Source organism: Lonchura striata, chromosome 20 (assembly GCF_046129695.1).
Source record: "Lonchura striata isolate bLonStr1 chromosome 20, bLonStr1.mat, whole genome shotgun sequence".
In the NCBI taxonomy this organism is placed as follows: domain Eukaryota; kingdom Metazoa; phylum Chordata; class Aves; order Passeriformes; family Estrildidae; genus Lonchura; species Lonchura striata.
Window position 1 is genome coordinate 7,066,505 of NC_134622.1, and position 12,455 is coordinate 7,078,959.

A 12,455-nucleotide genomic window follows, 5' to 3' on the forward strand; every position below is an offset into this window, starting at 1 on the left:
ACCGTTTGCACCAGCTGATGGTTGTGCAAGGCCTGGGAACCACAACCTCTTGGGGTGAAAAGCAATGAGGGCTCTCAGCAACATCCCCAAGAACTGGGAGGATGCTCAGCTCTTCATCCCACTGCATCGCCAGGCTCCTGCTTTGCAGCAGCTTGGACAAGGAGGGGATGCTCAGTCCTCCCAGCACGACTCTGAATGCTCTCAGTTGTTGGGAAGGATGGATAAATATAATTATTCATAAATAACACAGCCAGGATGAGAACAGTCCTCTCTGCTAGCTGTACAACGCCCTTGCCTACAGATGGGTCCAGGGGTCAAGTGGACTGTTCCATCTCACCCCCAAAATGTACAGTTCACCCTGCACCTGTATCCCTCCCCTAAAACATCAAGTGCCTGTAACCCCATTGGCCCGAGCCTTGTTCCAGCCCACCTTGAAGCCCCCTGATAAGGGGCTCCGAGGGGCCAGACAGCCTCTTGGAACTTCCCCTCCTCTTGGATCTTCCCCCTCATAGGACCTCCACCCTCTCCTAGAGCATCCCCTTGTCTCTCCCCTCTCCCATCCCCTCAAGCCTCACCACGTGCTGCGTCTGGCAGCTCGAGGCAGACATTTCTCCATCCCCAATAAACCTGATACCCCAAGAGCAGCCTCAAGAGATCTCTCATCTCCATTCACCTACACCGTCCTGGAGCAGGCAGCGTTCCCAACACTCAATGCCCCTTCACCACTTTGAGGGTGATGCCACCAACTCAGCGAGATCGGGCAACCAGAGAGATTTTGGGTGTCGTGGCCCCTCCGGACTCTCTGCTGGTCCCTCGGGACGAGGTGGCTGCAGCACATCGTGCTCAGCCTGCCGAGCACGGCCGGGGCCTGCCGGGCCGGGGTTAATCTCCTTGTCACACTTTCCCTCCTTCTTGCTGGCTCGGCGCGCTTTGACCCGCTGTGAAATTGTGGCCAACAGCACTGAATATTTTAAGAGCAGCAATGCAGCGATGGCCGCGCGGCACAGCAGCAAGGCAGGCCGGGAGCTGAGCTGGGCTGGGCCCTCAGCTCCCCCCCGCCACCACCAACCCATTAGCACAGTTCAGGGAAACCTAAAAAATTCAAAAGACACTGAAATATGCAGCATTTTTTGCTCTCCCTGGAAATGACGCGCTTCGCTTCCCAGATGCTCCCGAGTAGGACGTTGTAAATAAGAGGCTTTATCACACAGAGGGTGTTGCCAGTGGGGCTGTGGGATGCTGCAGAGCCCAAATTGACACCCCAATCCCTGTCCTGCCCCTCACTGGGGACAGAGCCGTGCTTGGGCTCGGAACAGACCCGCACTGCCATCAATGCCCATCCTCACTAGCGCAGTGCAGCCATTAAAGGAGTTTCCCCTGCCCATCCTTGGTCCTGCTGGCTGCCCCCTGCCCCTTTCCCCCTTTCCCCTCGGGGTATCCCCCCAGCACATCCCTCCTCCCCTCGGCCGGGCGGGACGGACACGGGTGCCGCAGGACCTGACGCAAACACCTGTCCTCAGCACTTCTGCTATCTGGGGCACAGCAGAGCAGCAGCAGCGAGGAATTAAAAAAAAAAAAAAAAAAAAAAAAAAAGAGAGAAGGCCTATTTGCATAAACCTCCCAAAAAAGAGGAGCTGGAGCCTGAGTGTGGAGAGCTGGGATATCAGTCAGGGACCACTGGAGCTGGTAGGAAGTGCAATAAGTATTTGGGAAGCGTCACCTGGACCTGGGCACGTTCTGCCATCAGGTCCCTGCATATCCCCAAAGTGCTGCCCCAGGGCTTGACACCCCATCCAGGAGTGACACTGGGACACTTTCGTATTCAGGTCTTAAGAGGGCAGATTAATCGCCATGTGCTGGATTTGTCATGCGCAGGGATATATATTCTTCTCAGAATTTACAAGTAGTTCTGTCTGAGAAATAAACAGCTGGAGATAAAAATTACATTGTCACCGTGCAGGTGTGATCGATGGGCAGGACAAGCCCTTGGAGTGCCAGCGAGGTGCCACTGGCACAACCTGCCCAGGGAGTGCCAGCACCTGGGACAGCTGGGAGATGCCAAAGGGACCCCGGGAAGGGCAGTGAGATGTACTCCACCAACCCCAGCCCATTGTGTCTCTGTCCCAAAAGCCAGGAAAAGTGGGAACAGCCACCAAGACCATCCCCAAGTGAGGTAGAAAACAATGCTGGGGAAGGGTGACCAGGATGCAGCCGTGGGAAGATGCCCGGGGCAAAGCAGTCAGCAGCAGAGGGGGCTGCAGCCCCTGGGTCAGCTCCTTGTAAAAGCCTCTTGGGCTCTGTCTCAAGCCCCAAATCCTCCTCTCCAGTGTGTTTCCAAGGTCAGCAATGGGCAAAAGACAGAGACAGGCTGGCAGCCACTGGATTCCCCAGGGATGTGAGAGAAGGATTGATGCATTTTACACCAAGCCCCTTTCTAGTTTGGTTTCTCCTTCATCCTTCTCTGCTTCCCGTGGTTGCATTGCCTTGGCCCGGCTTGTCAGGGAGTGACAGAGCACATTGCCTGCTGGGGTCACTCCCTGGGGAAGGACAGGCATTGGCTCCCTCACAGTTGAAATCTGAATTCACACTGAGAGCACTAAAAAAGCTCCGCGTGGATGGATCTTCTTCCCAGCCTTCGGCATCCTGAGGAGTCATGACTCGGCTCAGCCTGCCGGGGTGGAGATCCCAAAACCATCTGGGGACATCCAGCTGCCCCCGAGGCGGGCGCCTGGCTCCAGGCTGGCACCCAGCAGCTGGTCCAGCAACTGCCTTCAGTCTATTAATAAAGCTGGAGCAGCTGGTAGAGCATCCACCGCCAGTCCTCGGGATTTATCCACACGGCTCTGCCTTATCAGCCATGCTTTTCACAAGCACTTAAATTCAGGAGGAAAAGGAAAAAGTGAAATCAGATAGAAATGCAGGTCTGTTTGCTGTTTTCTCCAATGAAATGGTTCTGGGTAAACAGCAGACGCCTTTGATGAAATCCCAGCAGGCTTAAACAATAAAGCTGGTTACAAACTCAATCTGGCGCAGATATCAGATCTGAAATTGTTTCAAAAAACATGTCAACATTTTCTAATGCTGCTGCAAAACTTCCTCGGCACTTTGCCACAAGCTGCATCTGTGACGCAGGACCTGCGCCGCTGTCCCAGCTCCTGCTCCCACTGCTGCACTGCCCAGGGGGAGTCAGCCCTGGCACCTCTGCAGCCCTCTGCCTGCCAGGAGACCCTGAGCTGCAGTGATACTAAAAGGGTTTTAAAATCATGGGGATTTAGGGTTAACAGGAAAATAAGCTTAGTAGGCCCTGGAAAAATAGACACCCTAAGCACATGGAGAACTTGTGCTTGCTAGAACTGCACTGTGTAGCTAGTACGTGATAGTTGATATAATTGTTAGATGTGATGATTGTTTAGTAATTAGAATTACTGTTTAATCATAAGAATAATAATGAGAAACTGTGGTCAGTGACCTAAGAAAGATCAGGAGAAACTCATGTCAATATATACAATAGAACAATATAAGTTTAATAATTAATATGCAAGTTATATAAGGACAGAATATAAAATACATTCAGCTCGAGAGCCATGTCAGAGTCAGATTTGGGTCTGGACCCCTGATTCCCAGAGCTCTCAATAAAAGCACCTGCAGATAATCATATCCCGTGATTCTGTGTTTCTGAACGCTGACAGCAGGAAGATCTCAGCAGCATCACCTGGGAGGCAGGAGATGCACATCCCCAGCCCCGTGCTGGGGGCACGCTGGGTTGTTTTCCAGCTGTAAATGCAGTTCCCATCCCCAGGCACAGCCTGGCTGAGGCTTTGCAGTGCTGGAGGTCTGGCAGTGCTGGATGAGGGGCGTCAGGGGGGGTGGGCATTCCCCCACCACATCCCAGGGATGGAATTCAGCTGTGGGTTCATCCGAGGTGTTACCAAGGACAACTGACTTTTCCATGGAATAACAATTTACAAAAGTTGTGGTGGCAGAGGAGCACAGCCTGGTGCCCCTCCTGGGTTCTGTCTCCTGTGTGCCACCTCTGCATCCTGCTGGGACCCCAGGGCAGGATAGGGCTGCATGGGGATGCACAGGTCCAGCTGATGGAATGCCTGGCTGGGGGCAAAGCTTGGTCCCACTCCTATGGGTGGTGGGCACAATGGGGACCATCCAACACAGAGCAGCTGAGTCAGGGGGACAGGAAATCTGGCAGCTCCATTGGTGTGGGGTGACAGGGACCATCCAAACTTGGAAAACATGCAGGGAAAACATTCTAGAGTCTGATGAGGCAGGTCCTGCACTGGCATCGCCAGGACCAGCTTGCCAGTTACCTGGCACTGGCACTTCCCAAACTCTGTCAGCACCTGGGGTGTCTGGAGGATGCCAGGGAATGCAGCTGAGGGGGTGAGAGGCTGAGGAGGAGGAGGAGGGAGGAGGAGGAGGAGGAGGAGGAGGAGGAGGAGGAGGAGGCACACCTGGTCCCACCACAAACACAGACACTCTCTTGGCTCTGCCTAAAAAGCCAGCGCCAGCTCTAACATTATTTGGGGTCTCCATAAGGGATCTGCTCCACTCATCCCACGCTGGACCCAGCCCTACACACGCCCCATCCCACACCCCAGGGAAGCCCCCAGCCTGGAGCTGATGCCTGACACAGCTCATGCCCCGTGTGGCTGGGATGGAGCAGCAGAACCTTCATCCCTCCCATTTCCAGCAGAACTGGAAATGACAGAGAGGACACACGAGAGGAGAAACGGGGCACGGGGAAGAGGATGAGGAGGGTGGGCAGCCCTGGGGGGGGGGTGGGAGGGGGGCAGGGGGCCAAGCCTGAGCCCCGGAGCAGCACAGGGGATGTGGCAGAGCTGACCCCTGTGCGGAGGTTGCCTTTGCCATCGATCCCTGTTGCACTCAGGCTCATTAGGGCCGGGGAGCTGCTGCGAGCGGCTGCTGGAGGAGACAGACGGGGGGAGCGCTCGCTGTGGCTCCCTGGATCGTATTAAATATTTACTTTGTTTTGTTTTGTTTTTCCCCAGCTATATTGATCAGAGATGGAGTGGGGAGGGGGGGGGTGGGGGGAGCAAGGGGGTGCTGTTGGATGCTGGGAGGGAAAAGCAGAGGAAGCGACTGAGCTGCAAAACGGGGACAGACCGTGTCAGGGCGTTCCCGAGGGATTCTCCTGCTCTCCCGAGGGGCACCCAGCGCTGTCACCCTACAGAGATGCTCCCCTCAGTGCCATTCATCCCTTTCGGGGTCGGCATGAGCATCACCAGCACACGGGGGGAGCGCCGGGGCAGCTTCCACCCCTCATCCCACACCCGCCTCGAGGGATGCGGGACGGGAGGATGCCCAAGGCAAAAGCATCTCACAGGTTGGGGTATCCCCCCGCTCCGGGCTGGGAGATGCCCCCCGCATCCAGGCTGGGCCCCGGGAGCGGCCGCGCAGTCGGCACTGTTTCTATTTCGAGAGGAGCTCTACTGGAAAAGGAACAAAAGCCGAGGGAAGCTATAAATAGCCGCCTTCTTCACACCAGCGCCTCCTCCGCCCCAGCATCCCGAAGCCGGGGGGGTCCCGGAGCCTGGCCCGGGCTCAGCCCCACTGCCAAACCCCCTGCACGTCTTCGAGCCAACATCTCCATCTGAAAAGCAGAGGCAATAATAAGCCGGGGAATATCTGCCGCCGGAGCAGGACTGGCTCTGAGCAGCGCTTTGCCAAGTTACCCGGCGGCTCTGCCCAGCCACAGCCCCGCTCCCCGGGGGATTTGCCGGGATCTGCACCCAAAAACACCCCGCGGGGACGGATTCCACCGCCTGGGGATGCTCCTCTTGTCCCTGGCCCTGTCTGCGGCTGGCAGGGAGCAGGAAGAGCCGAGTAGCTCGGGCAGACCTACTTTCAAGGCTTTAATCCTTTTTGCTTAAAGAATCTTTTTTTTTTTTTTTCTCCCCTCTCTTTCTTTTTTTCCCCTTTCTTTTCCTTTCCGCGCGGCAAAGATGGGGTCTGATCAGAGGAGAGACGCAGGGAGCTGACAAGCTGCGGCGTACGGAGAGAAAGGAGAAAGAAATACATATTTATTACCCTCAATTATTAAAAAATAGATAGCAGCAGATCTTAGGCCCTGGCAGAGGCACTGCAGAGTCGTTTGTCTGAGGACTATTTTGTTTTTTAAATTCCATTGGAATTATAATACGCTGGGCTTGTTAGCACAAACACCCCGGCATCTCCCTGCCGAGGGGGGATCATCCCAACCCCTCTGCTGGCTCCGCTGTGCTTCCCGCAGGGTGGCTGGATCCAGCACCCGATGGGATGCCGAATTTGGAGGCAGCGGGGAGGGAAGGAGGGAGGCTCAGGGAGGCAGGAGCCGGCAGAGGATGCAGCTTTTGTCCCCCTCTGCCTTCCCCCCGCGGGGATCAGAAGGGATCTGCCCGGTGCAAGCACACGGATACCCAGCTGGGTGACAAGATCTTCACCCAGGTCACCTCGGGCCAAAATCCAGCCCCGTGACATTCTCCGTGCCCAAGGACGGGCTTTGCACCCCCTCGGGTGGCACCGCGGGGGTCCCGCGGTCACGGGGATGGGGTTTCCCCAAGCAAGCCAATGCAAACGCTGGTGCAAATGCAGCTGGAAAAAAAAAAAAATAATAATAGAAAGCGGTTCCCAAGTGCGGCACACGGGGCTGGCGGAGCCGCTGGCACCTCCCCTCCGCTTGCAGGGCTGCTCCGTAAGGAGCCCTGCCAGAGCAGCAGCTGCCAAATTCCCTCCCCAAAAACCAGCGGCTGCATCCTCCCGGTGTGATGGCGATGCCGGGACTCGGGGAGCACGTGGAGCACCCCGGACACCCTCCGGCTCCAGCACACGGGATCTGCTCGGATCCACGCTGGACCTCCACGGACCTGCTGTGCCAGCACCTCTCCGGGGCCAAATCCCGCTGCCGCCCCATCCCGCTGGCCACGAGAGACACAGCCGTGACAGGAGCCAGCTTTTGGCACCGTGAGCCACCAGAGCAGCCACGGCTCTCCCGGCCCAGGCAGGAGCATCTCTAAAAGCTGCTCACCAAAACTGGGCGGGCTCCAAGCTGCCGTGCCTGCTCCGAGCCGCTGTGCCAGCACCACCGGGAAGCAAGCAGCCAGCGGGGCACATATGCTGTTATAAAAGGAAAAGGAGCTTTCTACACCAAATGGAGCATTTTCCGCTTAATAACCCCCAATCCTAATCTGAGCAAAGAAGATTGCCCCCCGCATCTTCCCGTCCTGCATCTGCCGCTCGCCCTGCCCGCACTTAACACCCGGGCAGAGCCACGGCTGCCCCATCAGCGTGTGCCCTCAGCGGGAAAAGCAGGAGAAAGAGCGGCCACGGGGAGAACACGCGATGGTGCCCAGCACCGGGCTCATCTCCTTTGTCAGCACCGCGCCTTCACCATTTGTCATCAGTAAAAATAATTCTCCTAAAAGTGTCCCCCCTGTGATTGCCGGGCGGCAGGCGCAGGGCTGTGGGTTTCCATGGTGATGCTGTTCCGCAGGGATGGTACAGGGGGATCGGGGGGATCGGTGCTTCCTCCATTTGGGAGATGGGACGTGCTGTTGACACCCAGAGCGAGGACAGCACCAGCCCTGCTGCTGGCACAGGATCCTGAGGCTGAGCCAGCTCTTTCCACCTTGGGCTGGAGCAGCATCACCCAAAATAGCAGGGGAAGAGCAGCCTTGCAGGAGAGAGCACAGATGCTCCTGGATCCCAGTGCTGCTCCTGAGGCCATGCCCTGCACCCCTGCCCATGCCAGCACACGGACCCCCAGCTCCTCCTCACTGACTCCCACCAGGATCCCTCCTGCTCCTGGCCTCGTGGCTCTCCCTGCAGCCTCCCACTTGTTGCAGCTGCTCTTAAATGAGACTTCAGCCTCCTTTGGTGGGTTCTGAACGAGGGCATCACCTCGCCCATCCCAACCCACTGGCAGCCCAAACAACAGCCATCGCTGCTGGGGTGTGGGTGTCTGTGCTGCTGCTGCTCCCCCAAAGAGCTCTGCAAACATAATCTGCTCTTAATAACCCAAGTCTCTACTGATCACAGCTGAACCCTGGAACTGCACTTTGCAAACAAAGCCCAAGTTTTTGGCTGTTTGGGGGAGGCTGGAGCAGGTCCCTGGGGTGGGGATGAGTGTCACCCAAGGGTGTCTCGATTTGGGGCATAGTGGGACAGGTGGTGTAGGGCTGAAGTGGTCATGTCCTGGGTCACTCTTCTGCCAGGGGGGCTTTGCCTCTACACTCCCACAGGGGCACTGCCAGGAGCAGGGGATGCCCCAGTGGGAGGCAGCTCTGGTCACACCTGGCCACCACCACATCCCTCCAGGCTCCCACACTTCCCTGCCTGGTTTTTGCCTTCAAAACAAGATTTTGGCTCTTGCTGTCAAAACCCATCAGCACTCCAGCAGTTTCCAGCCTGTTCCTACCTGGCCCCAAGGCAATGACATCCCACGCGTGGCCTCATCCTGCAAACCATGGAGCCTCACCGCCCTGCTGCTGGCCTGTGCCACTGGCTCCAGCACTGCCAGGTGCTCCAGGGAAAGATGGGTGTGAAATCATGCTGGAAAATGCATATTTTTACATCTCACGGGCAGGTTCACTGATGTTTTTAGGGCAGTGCTTCGAGGCCACCTGGAGTGTCACCCAGACGGGGCTGCGGGGCGCCGGGTGTGGCATTTTTGGCAAAAGGTGGCAATAACATCCAGCCAAGCGTGGCCAGGGCTCTGACCCTGCCGGGCTCCATCAGTGCAGGTCACTGAGCAGCCACGGCTCCTTCACATCCCGGCTCCAACTCCAGGTCCAGGCAGGTCTCCTCTGCCGAGCCCTCCTCGCTCCCCCCCAGCACCACTGCAGGGACAGCCTGGGCCACATCCTGACCCCCTCCCTTGCTTCACCGGGCACAGAGAGCTTGTGGCTTCCTAGCAGCTCTTTATGAAATTAAACTTTTATAAGCAGAAAGGTTTCTGGGCTCCTGGCTCCCCGGCACGAGAACCGCAGTCCAGCCTGCGCCTGCACCCTGACTGCTGGCCTGGCAGGGAGGGACGGAGGCTGGACGTCCATGGGATGGGCGATGGAAGGGACGGGGATGTGGCTGCCCATGACCTTGGTGCCATCCTTGACCTGGAAATCTCCTCCTCCTGCATCGCCAGTATTGCACTCCTGCCTGCAGCTGCCTGCGGCCACCTCTGACAAGGCTGTGACACCTCACCCCGGGTGGAGCTGCACCCCACGCTGCCACCCGCTGCCACGCCACCAGTGACATCCCACAGCACAGAATCCACCCTGAATCCCACCAGTGACTCCACGGATGAAGCCCACGGGGTGCAAGAGGCCCAAAATGCCCTCGGGAATAGCAGCACTTGCCCAGGCACGCTGCTGCCATCCTGCTGCAAACGGCTTTGTGTGAAGCTGTCCCCTCGGAGCTGCCTCCCTTGGAGCTCCTGCTGCCTCAAGCCCTGCCATGGCCCCAGCAGCGGGACGTGGAAGGTGGTGGCAGTGCCACCATCAGCCCGCGCTGCCGCCCACCAGCACAGCCTCACATTGCCACCATCCTTGACAAAATCAGCCACCCCGGGGCCCCGCAGAGGGGTTTGGCCCCAGCCCAACACCCCAGCAGCAGCTGTCCCTTTGTCCCCTCGCCTCACATGTGGGATGTCCCCTCTGCACCCCGCTTGGGGCAAATGCTGGGGATGGGCCCCCCTGCCCAGGGACACCTGGCCCGGTGAGGCAGGGAGGGGAGAACCTGTCGGCAGGATGGAGGCCTCCTCTAACTGCCTGTTGAATTATTCAGGAACGGTATTAACTTATAAATGAGTGTGTTTGACTGATTTTGTGGTTGATGTACAGATAAATTCTAATGAAAGACAGCTACAAGATTTTAAATTATTAATTAGACTGCCACTTAACAAAGCCTATTTGGCACTCTATTTCCTTGCTTAACAAGACAAAAACTTTAAGAATAGGTTTTGCTTTAGCCCACAGGCTCTTCAATTTGCATTTTGTTTTTCTAGCTCCACAAATGAAAGCTGTAGATCTTGACCTTAACAGGCTACCCCTGGTGGGATCCAACCCTGTCGGCAGCCTCGCTGCCTGCCTCCACCTCAGGCTCCCAGTTTCCCAGCCTGGATGATGCTTTTCCTCCAGCCAGCTGCACCAGGGCTGGGAATCAAGGCTGGGCTGCTCCGAAGGCTTGGGGTTTGTTCTCAAGCCATCCAGCCGGGCTGGGTTAATACACCAAACAAAGCTGAGGCGGGAGCCAGAGAAAGGAGCATCCGAGTGCGAGGCCACACAGCCGCAAGGTGACATTTCCCCCAGCGGGAAGAGGCGTCTCTGGGGTGGCAGCGGGGGCTCTGCCCCGCCTGCCTGGGGGTCTGCACCCCGATGCCAGGGGCTGCACGCACAGCGTTGGCACCTCCCGCGCTGCCCGAGCCTCGTCGGAGAGGGGCATGTGCCGCTGCCGGCGAGGGCTGGGCCTGGGGCTGTGCGGCCGCCCCCTCCCCGGGACACGGGACAGCGGTGCGGGGGTCCCACCGCACGCCACCGCTGTCCCCAGCATCCCCCCGGCACCGGCTCCGGTGCAGCGGCGCCGGGGGTCCCGCCCTCCCTCCCCACCGTCCCGGACCCCCGGAAGGGCCGGCTGCTCCCCTCGCTGTGATGTCACAAAGCTCCCCGATGACGTCGCAGGCGGTTGCCATGGAAATCGCGTGATGTCACAGCGGAGCGATTCTCCTCGGGGGGGGGGCCGAACGGGACGGCTCGCCCCAACTTCCCCGCCGAACCCCCCGCGCTCCCCGGTGAGCCCCGTTTCCCGTTCCCTCGCCCTGAGGGACGAGCACCGACCCCCCCCCTCCCCACCCCGCTCCCGCCGCATCCCCGCTGCCTCCGGGACCCGCCGTACCCCGGTGCCCGCGGGACCCACCGCGTCCCCGGTCCTGCGGGACCCGGCGCCTGCCCTGCCTCGCTTCGCTCCTCCCGGTCTCCCGCCTCCCCGCCGCGCTGCGCTCCCGCCGGTGCCGCTCCCCGGGGGGTGCCCGAGCCTCGGTGGCGGCGCCGGTAACGCGGTGGCGGCGGGGGGCGCCCGGCGGCGCGGCCCCAACTTCTGCGGGGAGACAAACTTCGGGGCCGGCCCCGCTGCCTCCGGTGCCCGCGGCGCCCGGTGCCCTCCCGGTGCGGTGCTCACCTTGGCGGAGCATCTTGGAGCCGGGGCGGGCGCGGTCTCCCGGCGGCGGCGGCGGCGGCGCTCAGAGCCTCGGGCGCGGCGGCGGCGAGCGGTAGCGGCGGCGGCGGCTGCTGCTGCTGTACCGGGAACGAGGAGCCGGAGCCCGGGCGAGCGGCCCCCGCGGGGGCATGGCGGGCCGAGCCGCAGCGGCACCGGGGAGCGCCGGCCCCGGAGCACCGGGGAGCGCCGGCCGCGCCTCTGCCCGCCGCGCGTCCCGCCGCCGGCTTTTAGGGGGGAGCCGCCCCCTCGGGGCTGGGGCCGCCGCCGCCCCCCACCCCCTCGGGCAGAGCCTATAAAGGGGTGCCCGGTGCCGGTGCCGCGCTGCCTGCAGCGGCGGGCAGGGCTGGGCAGGGCGGGGCGGGGCAGCGACGGGGCGGGCAGGGCTGGGCCGGGCTGGGCTGGGCTGGGCTGGGCTGGGCTGGGCTGGGCGAGCCCCCCCGGGCCCCCCCGTTCCGCCGCCGCCGCCGCCGCCTCTCCCGCCTCCCGTGGACAGTTCGTGAAAGTGCCGCTGCTCCCGTTCCCCGCGCCGCCGCCCTCCCTCCGCCCCACCGCGGGGTTTGGCCCAGCGCCGCCCCCCCGGGGCTCTGCGGTCCCTCCGGGACCGGCTGTCACCCCCGGCACATCGTTGTCCCCTCTGCCGTCGTCGTCCACACGGTGCCCCGTTATCGCACCGAGGCTCCGCCGCGCCGCCCCGCGCCTGCCGCGCTCACGGCTGTCCCCGCCGTCCCGCCTGCCCAGCCCCGTCCCTGCCGCTCCCCCGGGACCCGCCGTCCCCTCGGCCCCTTATCGTCCCCTCTGCCCGCCGTGTCGCCGTGTCCTGCCGGGATGTCGCCGTCCGATCCGGGTCTCTGCTGTCCGCGCTGTCCCCGCCGCCCCGGCACGGTCCCGGCCGCTCCCTACGGTGCCCTCCGCCCCTTCTCGTCCCCTCCGCCCCACCGGGGTCACGGATACCCCCCCGGGGGCTCTGCTGTCCCCTCTGCCTCCCGGTCGCTGCTGTCCCCTCTGTCTCCCGATTCCTGCTGTCCCCGCACTCTCCGACACCCCGGTGCCCCCGAGCTGTCCCCGCTGTCCCCAGACAGTCCCTCCTGCCCCCTCCCCCGTGCACCGCAGGGGGTCCCGTTATCCCACCGGGAACGCAGCTGTCCCCACCGGCCCGCCGGGATCGCCGCCTTCCTCGGGGGATCCCCGCTGCCTCCTCGGTCTTCTATCGTCCCCTGGAGGTCCCCGCTGACCCC

General features: G+C 60.8%; 1 protein-coding gene across 1 annotated transcript in view; it reads right to left on the bottom strand.

Annotated features, from left to right (window-relative positions):
- RTN4RL1 (reticulon 4 receptor like 1) overlaps positions 1-11,391 on the bottom strand; it is a 30,418-nt gene extending 19,027 nt beyond the window's left edge. The window contains exon 1 of the mRNA XM_021551027.2: positions 11,182-11,391. Coding sequence (XP_021406702.1) covers positions 11,182-11,194 — 13 coding nt within the window. The 5' untranslated portion in view covers positions 11,195-11,391. The remainder of the gene's footprint in view (positions 1-11,181) is intronic.
- Between the last annotated feature and the right edge of the window lie 1,064 nt (positions 11,392-12,455).